Raw genomic sequence first — 20028 nt, forward strand, 5'->3', positions numbered from 1 at the left:
AAGGGTGTTTACCAGCTTTACTGAGTACTATTTTTGTGACAGATTAAATCCAATGGTGAGCTGCTCATTAAAAATGTTCAGCTGCGACATGCAGGGAGGTACATGTGCACCGCTCAGACAATTGTGGACAACTCCTCGGCTTCAGCTGACCTTGTGGTAAGAGGTAAGGTTCTCCAGGTAAAACAGAAATGTGGCTGGTTTTCACATAGACGGAGTGTTTCTGATTGTTTGGAGTATGTTATTTCTCATCAAGAAATGACAGAAATTAAAATTTGTAGTGCATGAATATGCAAAGCCCTTGAAGTCTACTCAGGGTACTGATTCTATTGCAGACATTTACAAGTCTAACAGAACGTGTGTTTTCCTGAAAAGCAATAAAGATAGTTTTATTATGGATATGTGCCTTGTTAAAGTAATTTTTAGGCAATTTAATTTGGTGCCTATTATTAAAAATAGATTTAAAGTATTGTTTCAATGTATCCATTGTATATCATTTTTAAGAAGCCACTTCTGTTTTCTCACAAAGCTTTATGGATTAAATTATTGTGTATAATACTAGGCCTACACCAAAAAGATTCTTAGTTTTCAAATGACAGAAACCAGGACATGTGGGGTTAAGATTTGCAGTCCATTGTTAACTGATTCATGTCCCTTAAGTCTCAAATCACTGTGCTTTCTCAGACTGTAGTTACCCTACAGGATATGTTGCAATTCCTGGTTTCAGTAATGTGAGTTAATTCATGTCCTTTGGGCATTTTACTCTGTTTTGTGCCTCCAGGTATAACATGTTCTGAAGTGCTAATGCTCTGTAATGCTGACAATTCAAAGCAGACATAACTTGTACTTGGAGCCACATTGCTGTCATGTTTTGCCCCACATTCCAGTTATACTATGGAGCTGTATAGCAGCTGAAGTATAGCTTGTGCCTTGATTCTGAATTTCTGTCATCTGAGAATGCTGTAGACTTGAATATTTCTCTATTTAATTTTCACTGGGTGTTAACTGCCAGTGAAATACCATCAGTTTTAGATGAAATGTCAAAGCAAATATCGTAAGTGGTGAAAGTGCAGAATACTTATTAAAAGAAAAAGGGTCTGCTCATGTGCCTTAATATTATGTCAGCAATTCCTTTTAAAAATCAAAAGGAAGACTATGTGCCTTATCAAGCTTCTGATTCTCCTTCCAACCCAGTAATTATAATTAAAATCATTGCTCTGAGGTTATATTGTAGAAGATATTAGCATTAATTCTATGCTCAACATTTGGGTTTTAATACACTGAACACAGTTCTGCTTAGTCCTGAGTAATTCTCGCTACCATTTTTGTCAGTGGAAGACTCAGCATCTTACAGGGACAAGGTTAAATATCTGATGAAATATGACAAAGGTGACATAGTTTCACTGAATTAGTAGGAAACGGCAACAGCAAAGTACGAAAACACAGAGCTAGGTTCCAGAGTGTTTCATCAATGAAACAGTAAAGAATAGTCACTGTTCATGCAGGCACATGAAGATATTTTGTCTGTCTGCAAAACAATGTAACAGTTCGTATGGATTGTCCTATGTGATCTTAGAGTATTAAAAGTGCAGTTGTGTTCAGAATTGCTAGTGATATTAGTGATATGGAGAAATAGTGCGAAATAGGGACAATGGACATCGATTGTGATTGTATATGTCTGCTCAAGGAATGTGGGTATGGTGACTGGTCACGGGTGTAGTGTCTGGTCACATAGCCACACAGCTTTGAGGAGACACCTACCCTTCTTCCTCTAACAAAGGGGCTATTTATAAAAAGGATGAGAAAAGGATGAGAGACATTTCAATGTTATCTAGAGGAAGGGAGTGCTAATTCTTCTTGCTGGAGAAGATCAGATGGTCACAAGGACGTGAATCACTTACAAACTGCAAGACCACCACATTCCAGGCAAAGGACGGATAAGCTAATTAACATACGAAGCGAGAGTAAGTGGGTTTAGGTAACGAATATGTAGGTGTTAATTGAATATTCATTTGTTTTATTGTATAAATGTGAGATGGTTCGTCACTTTGGGCATGCACGCTTGTGGAGGAGCGATCCCCCGTGCATCTGCGCGCAATAAACATACCTACTTTATAACTTTCAAGTTATAGAGTCTAATTCCGTACGTCATTAGCACACTGAAGACTGTCAGCCTCCTGAGTGCAACAGGCCTTAATGACCCTGACCAGCTTCACCTCACCCAAGACACCCACCCATGCAACTGCCCATAGGCCCAGGAGCCCCATTAAGCTCAGCCCTGGACCTTCAGCCCCAGCTGGAGCTATGTTACAGACATGCCCGCTTCCAGTTCTGCCTCTGGCCCTGCCTCCTGGGTGGGCTTCAGACCTATGGTGTAGGTAGCACACCTCCTACATCCTACATGGATGGACTGCTTGGATACATGCAGTAGTTTGTCACCTGGCCGCACCTGATTCGTTGCTTGCAGTACCTAGGACTGCCATATCAGCACCCAGCTCTGATCACTATATTCAGACCCTGCAGGACTGTGCCCCATTGTTGAAGGAACTGCCAGCCCTGGGGTTACTCATGGGTCCTGGCTCAGCTTTCCTGAGGGAGCAGCTGGCCCTTGTGTTTCCTGACACGTGCCATTTTCAGAAACTTTGATACTGAGATGAGAAGCTGTAAGAGATGTCTCCTAAGGAAAGAAGGATCTTGGGACTCATGAACCTTTTCATAACTTTCAGCTTCAGGGCTTCTGAAGTGAACAGTCTTGCAGAAGAACGGGTCTCTCAGGCCTTACCTGTGTGAATCCTTAGAGCTGGGCTAGCAAGTATGCACATTACCAAGGTGGAGAATTGACTAACAATCCTCATCTTAAAAATCAGCTCTTAGCAACAACTTCTACTTCATACATCCTCTGAGAAGACTGAGACTGTTTCCGTGTTCAGGGAGATATTTATTCCTTACCTTGAAAGGGAGGTTCGAGGACAACTAATTACTGCATTTGCCACAATTTAAATTTTAATAGAAGTTGGTTATGAGCCATGCAGTAATCTGATGTACGTTTTTCCCAAGGATACTAAATGGGAACAGTTTTTGGCTCTTAGGAGAAGAAACAATCAGGAATTTGATTGTCAGTCATAGGCCCATAGCCCAGAGAGATTGTGTAGAGTGATACTGCTTATTTCTTTTTAAACAATCACATATATATTCTTTAAGGGGCCAGTCTACATTTGAATACTTTTGGAGTCAGGAAGGGGCATGCTTACTTGTTAGAAAGATAAATTCATTGAAACTGAGGAACAACAACATATGGTGGTATATTTGTTTGATTCAGTTAATTTCATTTTATTCCTTTTGCTGAGATTTATGGAGAAAATAAAGAGCTCAAGCTGAAGATACATTTGGCACACTGTGTGGTTAGATCTGATGCAGAAATCTCAATGCATTCTTTCTTGTTGAGTTGTTTTTGTTTTGGGTTTATGTGGTTTCTCTGTAAATACTGCAGAGAAGTATACCCTGTTATTGTTAGGGTTTTTAATATGTTCTGGGACTTGTTCAGTCACATTGTTGGATAATTACCTGAATCATGTTGGCATATTACTATCTCTGAATGTGGAATCAGAAAATACTTCTCAATAGTTCTAATGCATTGTCTCTGTTTCTACACAACAGTTAATATATACCACATAACTGTGTATCATAAACCAGAAGCATAATAACAAAACCAGAACAGTCAATATGAAAAGAATGATCTGAAAATATCTATAGGCCAAGTTTATAAGTAGGTACTAAGCTTTGGGTTACAGTATTACTGTAAGTTTTAGGGGTTTTAGCACAGGTTACTGAATTGTGGTGTCATTTACAGATGAAGATTCTTCTACTCACATATGTATGTACCTGCATCATCACTCTGTTAGCTTTCTAGTCTGAAAAAATCACTAGCTGATCTCTACATTTTAGCCTTTCTTTTGAGGACAAGGCACAGCACAGCAACAATAAAAATGTTATCCACACAAAGCAGAGGTGTGGGAATAGTAGTAAATAGAAGAAAAAAAATAAATTTGAAAAATTTAAATTAAAAATTAGAAAAATGCAAGCGTTCACTTGCAAAAACAGCAGTTTTTGTCTGTTATTCAGAAATAAACCAGATGAAGTTTGGTGAAGAAATGTAACACCATTTATTATGTTTAGTGATAAAAACCTAAACAGGCAGGTTTTGGGAACGAGGCCTATCTCTTCAGATTTGAAGTACAACTAACCAACTTAGAGCCAAATAAGGATTGAGAGCAATTGCAGTTATTTTAACATAGCTATTTTAAGTAGTTGGTTTGAGCAGAAATAGTATTTAATTGAAAAGCATGGAGTTGAGACTGTGAACTAGTTTAGGACAAGCAGCTTCTACCTGTAATGATTTAGCTGGGTGTTGGAAGCATAGTAATGTGCCATCAAACCGACTTCTGTATTTAGTTTGTTACTTTCAATATTCGCTAGAGCTTTGAATTTTGAAATTTATCTTGCAAGTATCTGCCTTTTGAAGGAAAAGAAAATAGTATTTAGAAAGTATTGTATAGGTCTTTCTTGATCAAGAGTGAAAGGGCAGATGTGGAATGGCTATTTTGTGAGAAATATTTTCCCTTTGACAGCTTAGTGCTTCTGTTCCTTGGTGGTGGTTTTTGTGGGGTTATTCTGGTGGACAGAGGTAGTTTGATTTCACCCATGTAGTTTGCAAGACTGCTTTTAGTTCAGTGGGTGTAGTTGATTCCACATTTTGGCATGGATTTTTGAAATTCTTGTTGTGGGAAGGCTTTTGTTGAACTGTAGAGAAACCTTATCTAGGTCTGCTTTTACTCAAATTTTATTAGTCTGTCGGAAGTTTGAATGTAATGATGGGTTTACCACATTGGGATAATATGAAGGAGGCCAAGAAAGAGGTCAATAGAAATGTCTTTCAAGATATGATTTTTCATCAATAGAGAAATTACAAAATTTTCCACATAAATTGCAGTCAAGGCCAATATGGCACAAGCAGGAGTGTATATTAAAGGTCGACTACCAATAAGGTCAGCATTAGGTGGAATTTAGGAAGGAAGATTTTGTATATTTTTTGCTGACTCTGAGTTTATTGTTGTTTGAAAAAAGAGCAGCAACAGTTTCAAAGTATAATTTTTTCACTTAAGAAAATCTCAATAATTGCTCTTTAGGCAGGTATCATGGAAGTTTCATTTGGTAGTTGATAGATGCAAGACCAATTTATCCTCTGAATCCCTCTGTAGAGTACTGAAAAGTATATATACACTTTCAATCTTTTCTTAAGTAGAAAGTGAGACTTGAAAGCCTTGTATCTCATAAACACAAGGAGGAAAGTTAGTGACCTTTCATTTTCAGAATATTTAATTTGTGAATTGAACTACTGTTTTTGGGGTTTTTTTCTCAGGTCCTCCAGGCCCTCCCGGAGGTATAAGAATAGAAGAAATCAGAGACACTTCTGTAGCACTTACCTGGAGTCGTGGAACAGACAATCATAGCCCTATTTCTAAATACACTATCCAGTCAAAAACCTTTCTGTCTGAAGAGTGGAAAGATGCCAAAACAGGTAGGAGTAATGCCAGAAGTAGTAAAGTCAATACATTTTAAAGTGTTTGATTTTAAGAAAGCTTGGCTAGTCAGAAAATAGTCACAATAAAATAAAACTTGGGATGTTATTAATGTCTACTACAGGGTTTGGGAGCAGGTACTGTCTTGTCAGTCTGTTGTCAACAGGTTTGTTCCCAGCACTTGGAGGACCTGAAATGACTGTCAAGAAATATGGAAAAGAACAGACCAGATTTGTTACCTGTTTTTTGCCTCTTTTCTTGCTGTTTGAAACATTCCACATCAAATACTAGAATCTTAAAAATGTGTTTACAGGTTAATTAGAATGACAGACAGGGGTCTTCATTTCTGTATTTGTTATGCAGAAAGTTGGTTAAAATTGCCTGCTTTTTCCTTGGAGCAGACTAAGTTCCAATTGTGTTAAAACTGGCACCTCTAGAGAAAACATAGCTAAGATTATCCTTCTAACCACTGGATGTCATCATTGTGCCACATAATTGCAGTTCAGGAGGCATCTACCTGAACACAAGGCATGCTAATGTATATTTCTTTGCAAGATTTAACATGAATGCATAAATTATGAAAATATTTTTAAACTACTGGTATCTTTGAATGCTTTATGAAGGGTAGCCTTGCCATAAGCTATACAGAATTGTCCCACCAATATAATTCATTATGCCACTATGATAAATTATAACTTAAGTGCTTTTCTGTGGAATCAGGGCATCACCGCATTTGTAAATACTAATAATACTAATAGTTTCAGCTGTTGTCTTTCATTTAAGTTGTCCCTTGAAACTATGGAGATAGATGCCTAAGGAATAGACTTTGACATATTGAACTGAAAATCTGTTACTTTTTTAGAGTAAAAAGTTAAAAATACTAGGCCTACTGCCTTAAATCATAATATCTTCTAGAATATGTAGTATATGTAGCTGTATTGTATATAGTTACTTCCAACAGACAGCAGTAGTATATGACTTATTAGTGTGGCAAATAAACTTGGTGATTTCCCTGTCCCTTCCTGTCTCTTACAGCTTGTTCAATAGTTTCTGTAGAATAGATTTCCTTGAACTTTAAAAAAATAATTAATGTAGAAATTAGAGCTGTTCAAATAACTGATGATTTGCTTCAGTAACAATATACGCAAGAGGGTGGATCCTTTTAGACCAGCCTTTCAGGTTAAATTATCATTAATTTCCTATTCCTTTTTTTTCTTTTTAATTAAAAAAATATGAATTGGGAAGAAATGAGGTTATAGGATGATAAAGGAATAATTTATAAACAGGGTGGCAGCTCTGTTACTTCCTTTTGCGCAGCGTGTTACTGGAACAAGAAATGTGCGTAGGAGATACAAGTGCTGGATTCAGATCTTTCCTGCAGACACTTGAACCCACCTCTCTCACTCCTCAGGATGATTCCCTGTTTGCAGTGGTTTAGGCACAATGGGTTGCACTTCTCTGCATCTCAGAAGTTCTGCTTCACAGAATTAATGAGATGATAGTCATTCAGACGTGCAGTCAGACTTTGAGTCTCAGCCCGTAGCATGCTGAATGGAATTCACATCGTGAGTGTGGCAGGGAGGAATCTAGATTACTGAGTTCCTTTTTCAAGAAGCAAGCAGGAACGATATAAATTATTAATCGCTGAGAAGTTGAAATGAAGTTGCGATGTTTTCAAGATCGTTGCTTTTTTCATGCAAACGACACTGAGAAATTTTGATAAATAGATGATTCCCTGAAAAAAATAGGTAAAATCACCATAGTAACCATCACTGGCACCACTGCAAGCTTTTACTTAATTTCGGGGCTCCTCCCAGTTTGGTTCAATGATTACTTTCATATGAAAGAAGCATGATGAACAGTCCAAACTGATCTCTCATCTGTGTTAAGGTTGTCATTTAACACTGCTAATTTTCAATGTATGGAACAAGAAAATATACTTTGGCACTGCACTTCAGAAATATTATTGTTATTATTGCAACTACCATTATTCCCAAACCAAATCATTCATCTTAAGTTGCATAAGACTGAGTGTGTTTTATGAAATAAGTGTATTCTACTTCACAGTATGGAAATATGTATGAATGGGTTATGTAATAAGTTGTTTACATTTATGTTGCTCTTTCCAGTTAAGAGGATCAGATTCTCATTGTTTTTAGTACTCATCATTATTCTGGGAATTTATAGCACAGTAAGATTAAATGAAAAGATTGAAAGTAGCCCAGAAAAGGAATGCCAACTTTATATCATGGCTTGGATGCCGTAGGAGGTTTGCAATGGCTCTACTGACTGGACAGAAAAATACTTTGAGTAAAGATGAGGGACGGTGGTGGCCAAGTGGAAAGAAAATGGAAAGTGTTTTTCTTTCTCCTTCAGGGCCTCACTTTGGAATGAACAATTTAATGATCATTAAGTAGAGGAAAGTTGTGTCACCTTCCATTGCTTATGCTGCCATGCATGGGGTTTTTGCAGCCATTGCATTCATATTTTAATTTCAAATCATCTGCCTTTCCAGCTCAGAATATCTCATTTTTCATTTGCCTCTGAACCCAAGAATCTAATTTGACAAATAACTCTTGGCCCACGCAATAAATCAAAATGTCTGTCTATAACTGCAGACAGCTATAGAAACAACCCCTATTGTCTGTGAACTGTAGACAGAGAGTCATGAGTTACGCATTTTATTTATGGTAAAGAAGCTCATCCTTATGACAGTAATAAGTCTTTTCACAGGAATTACAAGACCACTTACCCTTGTTGTTGATCAGAACTAGATAGCAAGTTGTAACATGCTCACTAATAAGTTGCATCAGAATATGACCACATTTTATAAACCACTCTTTAGCAATTGATTGAACCTTACATTTTCACATGTCTAGCCCTTGTCTGTTTCATGCATTTTTATTTTACAGCTTTTGCATTCCAGTTTTCTCATTGTATTTGTAGGTTAAATGAAATTCTACAACTACAATATGTAATTAGTAAGGATATCTCATAACTAAATTGGTACTTCTTTTGCTAGTTCGCACCCAGTTAAAACTTACAAGTCTATAAGGATTTATCCAAGATAGTGTCATACATAATTTCCAAATTCCCAGTCAGTGCTGTGAGTACTCCTTGTAAAATATGGTATTCCTAATGTGCAGCACCAAGTTTCCTTCAGTTGGCTATGTGTGGTTGCAGAATAGTGGTAGTTTTGCTGAAATCAACCACAGTGTTGGCTGACTGTATTGTAAAAGTGCTGTTTTCTAAAGCAATTTCTTATTTTTTTTAGAGCCATCAGATATTGAAGGAAATATGGAGTCTGCTACAGTGATTGATTTAATTCCATGGATGGAGTATGAGTTCCGGATAATAGCAACAAACACTTTGGGGACAGGAGAACCTAGTATGCCATCACAGAGAATTAGAACTGAAGGCGCTCGTACGTAAACAGAAAATGTCAAGTTTTTAATGTGCTTCTTAATTTTCACATTTTTATTAATATATTTTGTAAATATTTTTTTAATTGAAAAGAAAAACACTTTATAAGATGCAAGTCGAAAGAATATATTTTCAGCCACCCACTACTATAGATTTTAGTAAGCAGACTGTCCAGATGTGATAGCATCAAAGCAGACAGGAAAGAAACATAGTGATACAAATGGCAAATTTGCCTCCATTGCTGAAACAGAATCAGACTGTATCTTTCAGAGATCCACCACTGTATCTATCAGTCAGGTCACGTGTTTATGAAGGCAAGCACATGCTTGGTACCAGGGTACAGGACTTAGGAAAAAACATGCATGTGTTTAACAAGGAAAATGTCCATTTACTCTTTGGTTTCTGTTCTAACTAAAGAATACATGACAGGATGTGTGTTATACTGGAAAATGCCATATTTCTGTGACTGAAGGTTTGGTCTTGTGTCTTCTTATTCCACGTCAAGGATGTGACATTATCCAACACAACATACGCTCTTATTAGTCTAATTACTCAGTGTTAAAATCTCAGAGCATATTTAAGGATATCCTGTAGGCTCAGGCATGTCCTTTTTAAAATGAATTCTCCAAAATGAGGAATTAGCTGTTATTATTCAAGATAATACATTCTGGTTTGACTGTACAAAGGAGATAACAGCAGTGCTTTAGAAGGTAACGTATCATTGCAAAAAGACTATCCAACAAAACTGGTGTACCAGTATATTCTCCTTAACACATATTAGCACCCATGTGCAATCTAGATATATTTACAATTGTTGTCCCATAGCTTGAGATTTGAAATAAAAAATGCAAACCCAAAGGGTAAAAATTATTTTTTGCAATTATACCTGCTAGGTCATTGTATTGGTTAGCTAGTATTTTCAAAGTAAAATGTATTTGCATTGCTAATCTCAAAACATTTATTAAAAAGAACCATATTGGGTCCATTCAACATTTTGTTATTTAGAGAGAAAGGAAATACAGATTGGTTAAATTAATCTGGACAGGAAAGGAAAAGCCACATAACTTTATTACTAAAGTAAAAGGAAATTACTGCCTATAAAATCTACTATTTGCATCATATGTTTTGTGACTCAACAGCTGTATTTGAAGGCCCAGGAATCTAAATGAGAAGTCTACACATACTTCTTGGAGCACCTGGTTCACAACAGACATTTTTGAAATGTCAGAATAGAGACAGAAAGGGAGGGGAATAATGCTCACAGGTGGAACAGTGGTAGTGTCCTGCAGTTTGCAGTGAGCTACGTTCCTGGTATTTGTTGTAGCCTCCCAAAAAAATTTTATATTCTCCAGTTTGGTAGCAGGATGCAATGCATTTGCAAGAGGTAATCTGTTTAGTCCATTGTTTGATTCCCCATGCACAGCACCATTGTCATCTATGGCAGACTGTGACACATACTTGGTGAAACAAAGCAAAATGTTAATGTAGTCTTCCTAGGCATCAGTCAGCACGTCCTGCCCTGCCAAAATAGGGTGTAAATCAGTAACAGTTTGCAGATGGACTTCTGTGCCCAAGTGCATTTTCTGCCAGGAGCTGGAATTTTTTATGAGTACCAACAACAGGATTTGGGTTGCACTGTCAACTTCCAGGGTACTACAGAAAGAGTACTGTGTGTGCATTTTCATGTAAATCTGAAGAAGGTAAATATTTTACTGCACTAACAACTCACATCCACACAGTGTAGTTATTTTTAACATCTGTTCTGTGTTAAACAGCAGCAACCAGTGCTGCATCTTTGTTGTACTGTATAAGTGACAGATAATGTCTGTTAATCTCAAATGTTATGGGTGTCTTTTTCAATTTTGAAGTCTCCTTGTAGATAACTGTAATTTCAGTAACTTTTATTAGCATGCTAAGAGTGTGTGCTGTGATTTTTCTTTTTAATGAAATCTGCTTGCTTCATCAATAACACATTTCACAGTGAAGTCTTGAAATTCAGTGAGTCAAAGTCTGATTTTATGTATTTTAACTTCTGGATGCATTAGAGTAATTGTTGTATGTGTACCTGTCTGAATTAGTAACCTGGTCTTAGTGGAAAGAGGAACCTGGGTTTAATGGTTTAGAGAATGAGGGAGAGTCTCTTGAAATGGATGATTAGACAGTCTTTTTTTCTCTTTTCTGGCATCCTGCATATCTTTGACTGCCTAAGCATTCTAGCAAACCTCTGCTTCTAAATTAGCACTGAAGTTACATGCTTATAATAGATAGTGTGACTACTGTGTATTTCAGTAACAACAAGGGCAAGTAATATGTTAAGATTCCTCTGTCGTGGTATGTATGTTTAGCCTCATTCTCCACTAATTTGTTTTCTGGAAGACTAGAAATAAATAACACAAACCATGCACCGAATGCTGATTTCAATTTCAAATTTATTGTTATATATTTTTATTCTTTCTAAAAATTCTTCTCTGCTTTGTGTTTCTCCTCAGCTGACCCTCAGAGAAGGCCTCAGAAAGCATTTTACTTAAATAGTGTGAGAGCACTTAGAAACTGTCCCCTTACTATCTTGTAACGTTCATTGATTAGTGGAGAAAATACCTGATCATTTAAGAGTTTTTAACACAAAGAACATGTTCATGTAGATAGGGCATATAGCTAATGCACGACCATCTGGGCCCTATTTAAAGCACAATAGGTAGGTCACCATTTTCTAAGTTTTCAGTGGTACTTTATGTGTCCTCGGTATTGAGTGACAGCAAATAAATACACAAACACCATAAAGGATGGCAATAGAATCATCACACAGTGCAGAGTCTCACAGAAATGAGAATATAGGAATGATTTGTAATGGAGTCCTTCAGAGTATCCCGCTTTACCACTTGGCTGTGCGCTAATGATGGATCAACAGATTATATTTCATTACACAGAATATCAGTGTAAAATGCAATTAGTAAATTACTAAGTGCTATACCAGCTTCACTTGTGAGCATCTACCCATTCTGAACTTGCCAATCAAAGGGTCATGTACCACTAATCTAGAATGGGATTAGGATGCCAGTGCTTCAAAGATATATCCCTGGGTTTAACCTATCACATTGCGAGTAAATCCATTGAAGTACATGGAACTGATTACACTCTGTTAAGGTAAATATATGTGCAAGTCCTGGGTGCTTGAGCACTTGCCGTACCAATGTCTGAGGAAACACAAGAAAAATACGCAGTGCTTCTCTTAAGACCTATGAGGAGTGTTCTGTTTCTGAATATTCAATTAAATATTTGTAGAGAACATAGTTAAAAAGAAGAATGATTGCTAGCTATGGTTAGAACTGGCATGTATCCTGCAGCAGTAGGTATACATTAGCCTTGGCCAGACCACAGCTATTACAGACTATCATTTTAATTCTGTGTGCTATGTGTGCTCATTGGCAGTGCTGGTGAAAAGTAAATAGTGATATTTTTACTGACTACATACTTTGTAGTCATTTTTCTTGTCTCTTCTGTTTTTCTAGCTCCTAATGTGGCTCCTTCTGATGTCGGAGGAGGGGGTGGAAGCAATCGAGAGCTGACAATAACATGGATGGTAGGTATTGCACTGAGAGGGCACAAAACTTGTATTTCTTTGTATCTGATCTCACTCCTGAAACCCATGAATGTTTAGTCATTGGCTCCTGCGAGAGCAGGATTTGTACACAGTATATAGGTTTTCAGACTTTTCTCATAAAAATACATAAAAAGGAATGGGGAAGACCATATTTTAGATGCTTACGTATTGGACATTTCTAAAATATGAGCTAAAACATTTTAAGTATGTTTCAAAGAGATTGAAACACATACTATGATAATGCATTGATGTAAATACTTTCGAAAATTCTGCATATTTTATCTTTCTTTGAGGCTCTTTTTAAAGTTACAGTCTAAACAGCATGCAGATTTGCTTACTATAACTACAAGCGTAATGTCTTGATTATGACTTCAATGTCCTGTGCACAGCTTTAGAAGCTTTATTAAAAAAAAAGAAAATGCATTACCATTCTATAAAATAGCCTGTCATAATTATTAACTGGAGTTTTAAAGAAATCCTTGTATATTGACAATTTATGTTTTATTTAATGCTAATGTGACTGATGGCACAAAACAATATTGCTTCATAGCACACTAGCCATTCATTGATATCCACGTACTGATGGTGTTCTTTGAGCCTTTAATTTTTCTTTAATGATTATGTATTAAGCAAAAAAAAGAAAGGGGAGAAGGACAGAGATAAAATGTTAATCACAAAAATAATGGAATTAAAAGTTTAAAAAATCAGTGTTACTAGAAGACATTTTCACTAAGCAGAGTGTTTTGAAAAGTTCATCCCTCTCATGTACCATAGTATTCAGTCCATGATATTTTGTCTTTTAAAAGTCTTGTCTATATCGCTATATGCAGAAATGCTGTCTTCATTCTGGTATTGAAACAATGTTTGCTTAAATTTACCTATACTGTAGGGAAAAGAGAACAAGGAAGAATGGAAAAGAGATAAGAATATAGGAAGGAAGCAAAACCCAGAACAGGAGAGGATAAGGATTTATAAGCAAAATTGTTGTGTAGGCAAAAGTTGCAGGAAGAGAGAGTTGAAGTCTTCTGAAGGGTATTTGGGAAAGCTAAAGAGAAGGAATAAAGTGAAAAAAAGCCTATCTGGTTCATGTCAGAGCCTATCAGTATCCAGTAAAAACACCGTTACAGAAGCATTACCTCTCAAAGAAAGGCAATTAAATGCTATGCTTGAAAAGATTACCAAGTTGATCTTTCTATTGACCTCTCTGTCCACCTTCATAAAGCTATGAGGCACATAAGGTACGTTATGTCAGTTCTGTCTTTTGCGGAATAATTTGGTTTAGATGTAGCAGCTTATTTACCTCTATGAAGAGTGCTTTTTCTTGTGGGAAGCAATATAAAGATGTCCTAATTCCAACAGCAACTTTGGCATTGTCGTGTAGGGATCCTCCTTGTGAATGTACAAATTTTACTCCATACGCATATTTCCTTTTTGTATTAAAGGTTGATCATACCTCTTCAGAAAAGTTCTCAAGTATGACACAGAAATAGTCAGCCATATGTTTGGGCTAATAGATTTGGGCTTTCCTGTTTTGGTTTTCTTTTTAATTCAGCTCAAAATATTTATTCAGTCTTCCTAACTATTTCAGCAATCAATTTACCATACAGAAAAAATTTCTAAGTTTCTGGAAAAGGAAGATCCACACTTCTGTTAAACTATATTGAAAAGGTTATTGCTTAGTTCCACTAGCAATAGGTTAGGAAGTAGATGTGTCCTAACTGGTTTGATTCTGAACTGTGTTTATTTTTGAAGAGCCAAAGTCAAATGAGAACACACACAATGGACAGTTGCACAAGACCTAGATTATTTTATCATTTTTTCACAAGTGCTGTCTTATAAAAACTTTAATGAACTACAGAGCTACTTCTTGCATTGTCTGTAAAGACCCGTACTCATGGCATTTTCAATACAGTGAAATTTTGGCTATGACCAAACTGAAAAAAAGAAAAATGTAGTCAAGAGAATAGTGACTAAGGCAAGATCTGAAGTACAAGATCATTTCGGTCTTTCCTATACACCCAAGTAGATTTATATTCCAATCATTTCTCTTACCTAATGTCAAGCTTTTTATATCTGTTTTGTAATGAGTAGCTCATTTAGTCAGACAAATTAAGTATGGCATCAAATATTTACTTCCCAAGAATCTTGAATACTATGTCTAGCAAGTGTTTTTGAATAGAGGCATTGGATTTATGGAGCCTGTCTGACAGACAACAATATATCTATCTGTAAGGCTAAGATAAAGGTGTATATTGATTCCCTCAAATGTGCTGACATTTGCATATGCTACTCAAAATAGTCCTTAATTAAGAACAGAAGAACAAAATGTATGGCAGGTTCATATTTTGCTGCCAACCCTCTTTCAGCTTTTGCTATGATTCATAAGCCCAGGTTGAATGAGACAGCCAGAGATGCAATCAAAGCTCTTCTAAGTCTTGTTTTGAAAGAACTGAGAAAGAGCTAGGAGTGGCATGCCCATTCTTCCTCGTTTTCCCCCATTTGTCTTTCCCTCTTCTATTTTGTTTTTCAAAGTTTTTATTGGATACTACAAACTATTCAGCTACGTATACCTACTTATTATGTACAACTGTTGGAGGGCAGGCTGTTTTCAACATTTTATTTCAGACCTTCTAGAATATAATTTTTAAGCCAGTCCTGGCTTTCTAAAGTTTGCTCTGGCTAAAAATCATTCTGAGTCTAGGGCTGCATCCAGGCTGCTTGCTTTGGCATATGAGGTAGGATTCTTGTTTAAGCAGCTACATACAATGACAGATTCAGAAGACGAGCTATCAAAGGTGACCCAGTCCGTGAAATCTACTTTTTGAATTGCAAGGTTGCCTATGAATCTAAACTTCGGTACATGAAGGTACATTAGCTGTTCTGGGAAACTCAGCATCCAGTTTTTACCTAATCTGCAGTCAGACCTGAGGTAGAAAACCAACGAAAACATGAGTAATACCTCATCCAATAGGCACACTCAGAATAGGCCTGACACAGGAAAAAAATATGCATATAAAATAGATTATCTAGTCGTTTGGGTTGGGGTTTTTTTCATAGCTGATTTTTAGTTAAAGTCTTCACCTAGTGGCTTGTTTGCATCACAACTAGAGACCAAATATCCATCTCTTTTTTCACATGAGGGGTTTCTTGAATTTAATCTCTTGGCAGAGAGATAATTACCAATTATACTTAAGGCATTCATGTGTTCTCAGAAGTCATGTTGTAGGTAGCATGTTTCCACTATCTAAAACTTCATTATAATTCAGATTTGACATATATTGTCATTTCACCTGTGTTCCCTCAAAAAGCCAAAGAAATTATGTATCTAGAGAACTGCAGTCAGCTGCATCAGCCACTTGTCTTCTGCAACATGGAGTCATCGTTAGAGTACCCACCCAGGAAGCAAGTGGCACTCAGGCCAGAAGATTGTCCATACGTACTGCGTGTACTAGAAGGACTAGGGCCCAACCCTGATCATGGTGTGCTGAGGCCACTTTCTGGTTTTTGGTTGAACTTAGCCACTGTTCTGCTAGAGATGCAGTTAAATATGGGGAAAAAAGAACAGCAAGCAAGAGGAAACCTACTGGCTACTGAACTCTGCAGATGGTAAATCCTGTTGGATGCTGGTCCTTACTCACCCAACTGCTTGTATGCAATGATGATCCCCTGCTGAAGCACTGTGTATAGGGAGCTTCATCTCGAACCAGCTTTCTGTCCTCAACCAGCTGAAGGTTGCCTGCTTTTAGTATTGCTGTTTTGTTATTCTTGTAACTTCAGCTCTGATGTTGCAGAGTAGTGAAACTTCACAGCAGCAACAGAGAAAATGGGATGCAATAGGATCTGACAGCTAGCATACCCAGGGCAAGGGTCAGTTAACCTTAAGTTGAATAAGGCAGAAGTCGCAGCCTTTGGTCTAATTCTGTACATTTCTCTTGGAAGCTTTTTCATGAAGAAAAGAAGTTCCATCATTGTTCCTATGTCCTTCTCAGACATTTTTCAGATTTTGATTTCCAGCCTCTGTGTTTGGCTTAATTTTTTTCTTGTTGAATTATGTATACTAATGTTCTAATCCATGCATTATATTTCTGAAGTCAAAATTGGAATGTTTCTATTGTTCCAAAAATCTAATGTTTTCACCAATTATTTTTTTCTCAGAGAATCTTTGGAGTTTCATTCCAGCTTCAAACAAATACTAACATCAGAATTACTGAGCTAGGGTTTTTCTGGGCTTGTTCCACTATTAATATCTAAGGTCCATAAGTCCTTGCTCAGAATATCTCCATACATGTTGGCTGAAGTGCTACAGTAGTGGGCAAACACCTAAGGAGAATAATTAATTTCTGTTTGTTGCACTGATTCATGACCTTTGCCTCAAGATAAGTTATTTCATCTCTGTGAGGTTTACAATATGTAAGCTATGATGAAGGTGATGCAGGAAGGTTTTTTTTTAAAAAGTTGCTTCCAGTCAGCCTTCAGATGCACTGATGAGCAACATGATTTTGACCCTTTGGGTGCACTGTCTAGCAGTTGTGTAAAAGACTCCATGGACTGAGGAGGGATCACTAAATGTAGAGCTTTGGTAAATGAAGGAAAATTCATTATAGTAGATTGTCTTTCATAATTTTATATTTTCCAGTATTCCTAGGTATAGGAAATTAGCTATAGTTTTAAGAAATATTTTGCATACGTTCCTTTTAATACTTATGCTGAAAGTGAGAATCATTTCACTTAAACTTTTTCCAGTTATAAACTAGGTAGATAGTCTAAACCAGCAACTGGACCCACCTCCATCATCAGTGAGAAGTGGTAGGATGAATCATTCTTTGAACATGTCCATCCCTCTTCATCAGCTGTGCCAGTTGCCTAGGTGATCAGCTTTAGGTAAATTAATATAATCTGGGCCAGCATAAATTTTCTCTTCTCTCTCTCTGTTCCACAAGAGTATCTATCTACAGACATGTACATGGACCCATATACTTGCACAGTGTGTCTGTGTTATATATCCATTATCACTTACTCCTTAAGAAAGTCTTTTTCCTAGCTACAGCTGATAAAATTTTTAGTACACAGTCATTCTTGTTTTCTTTCTATAGGAGATAACGTGGTGTGCCTTGCACTGAGTTTGGGTGAGGAACAAGATCTTGAAATGTTTTAGTAGCAGATATGCTACTACTGCAAATCTGCATAATGAAGATGGTATATTTTTAAAGGAGGTGGGAGAAAACCATAGAAGCAAACCAGGAGAAAATGGAACTTTAGTTCAGTGTTTTTACAATGAACATGCCACTGCTTTCTGTATTGTTTATTTTTCATTAGAGATCCATTTGTTGAGATGGCTACAAAAATTAATGTTTTATCTTCTGCCTCTTTAGCCTTTGTCAAGAGAGTACCACTATGGCAATAACTTTGGTTATATAGTGGCTTTCAAGCCATTTGGTGATAAAGAATGGAGAAGAGTTACAGTTACTAATCCTGAAATTGGCCGGTATGTCCACAAGGATGAATCAATGCCACCTTCAACCCAGTATCAAGTAAAAGTGAAAGCTTTTAACAACAAAGGGGATGGACCATTCAGTCTCACTGCTGTCATATATTCAGCACAAGATGGTGAGTAAAGGTTCCAGATAAGTTTTACACTGAGGGTCCAGATCATTACTACCAACATCAATATAGAGAACCTGGTCCTTGACACTGATTTATATAGCAAGGAATGTGTATATTGCTCCCACAAAACTCTCACAGTTGTTCTGAATAAACAACTTCAGACTCTGTTTTCCATGTGATGCAGAGCACTTGATTGTACTTGCTGGCAGTGAGCAATACACAGAAGCATTCATGATTGTTCACAAAGCTTGTTAAAAGATTTAATAATTTTAAAAAAGAAATTATGATCTTCATATTGATTGCCTAAAACATTTGCATCATTATCCAACAGTGTCTGTGTATTTGACATATGTGTAATTTTTTTCTTCTTAATGGACCACACTAAAGCCTATTATTCTAGTAGATCAGTATCAGAATTTATCTCAAAAATGTGAGGGAATGATAGTTCATTTGTATCTAGTTATATTTCCAGCATGTTTAGACTCTAATATAAATTATCCCTGCCACATTCTTTGTTCTGGTTTGGATGTTAGAGCTATTAAGTGAATAATTTAATGAAAACCTCTTTGACATTTCACTAAAAACTTTTTCTAATTCTTACTGGAATTATTTCATTTGCTGTGATCATTAGGATTGAGGTTTAAGTGACATTTCCAAACTTAGCGGGAGAGTGAAAGTACTAGAAGAATGTTTACCTTAAATCAGAAGAAATATATACAACTCCTAATTGCAACATAATCACTCAAGCCTGTTACAAGAAAATGTGGTTTATTAATTTCTGCCAGAAAGCCAAGGAATTGCTCATATTTTTCTTTCCATAGAGCAGAATCTCCTTCACAAAGTCAACAGATCCAGAACAAAGAGCCAAGAGGAGGGATATGATAACAGGGCCACATTCTCACACTTCCGACTCTGTTCTTTACTCTGTGTACTTTATGGGAGATTTATGTCCATGATTGCCATTGGCTCTAATGGGAACTTTGCACACAAATTGCCCACACACAGAGAAAAGATAAAATAGTCCTTTTGTTTCTTACAATAAATCAGGATTCAAGCTAGCAACACTTCGCTGTCTGAAGAGGTTCATACTAATCCTTATTCTCAGAAAAGCGTACCTTAGCATTTCATCTTCAATAGCTGCTGCAGCAGCAGAATGATTGGTTTCGCATTTGTATGAATGAGTTAGTAAATAGCTATGGTGTAGTAAAAGCCGTGTCTGCCAAATAACATTTCAATATCCATCCTTTTTCAGGGAGGTTATGAACAGCTGACTGATAAGCTCCCACGTGTTCATTTTAGGATTGTATCAACCATGTCATGGATAGCAGTGTGTTTGTACAGCTCTCTTAAGTTCAGAAACATGGCATAGCCTAGTAGCTCCAAAAGACAGAGGAAAAAGCAAACATGCAGTAGCGCACAGATAAAGAAGTCACTTCAGTGGCTGCTGATGTTCTAACATAGACTTTAGCAAAGTCCAGATGCTTTGTAGAAGTACTTGTGGTGAAGTAATGCCAGATGCAGGAAGCAAAAGGAATAGAAGCCCAGTGAACTTACTTCTTTTCTTTGATTTCAAGCACAAGAGTCACCAAAACAGTCAAACTCACAGTGCTCCAAACCTTACCAGTAGTGCTCACAGCTGACCATATCAAATCCAGGAACTGCAGGGTGGGTTAGAAGGAATTTTTCTAATAGGTGTAAGGGGAGTTATTACGCAGAGCATTCTGTAGTTTTGTGCTGGCCTCAGAACTCATACAAAGTCACCTTCAAACCTTGTAGCATGCTTACTGGGTCTCAGCCTTAACTTTGTATAGTTACACCCAGAAG

At 36.9% G+C, this 20028-nt stretch overlaps 1 protein-coding gene across 1 annotated transcript in view; it reads left to right on the top strand.

The window, feature by feature from the left end:
• CNTN1 (contactin 1) overlaps positions 1-20028 on the top strand; it is a 245167-nt gene that overhangs the window by 192876 nt on the left and 32263 nt on the right. The window contains exons 16-20 of the mRNA XM_040596458.1: positions 43-163; positions 5417-5575; positions 8851-9000; positions 12509-12579; positions 17973-18207. Of these exons, the coding sequence (XP_040452392.1) occupies positions 43-163; positions 5417-5575; positions 8851-9000; positions 12509-12579; positions 17973-18207 (736 nt within the window). The remainder of the gene's footprint in view (positions 1-42; positions 164-5416; positions 5576-8850; positions 9001-12508; positions 12580-17972; positions 18208-20028) is intronic.

The sequence above is a fragment of the Falco naumanni genome, chromosome 5, assembly GCF_017639655.2.
Source record: "Falco naumanni isolate bFalNau1 chromosome 5, bFalNau1.pat, whole genome shotgun sequence".
NCBI classification, from domain to species: Eukaryota; Metazoa; Chordata; class Aves; order Falconiformes; family Falconidae; genus Falco; species Falco naumanni.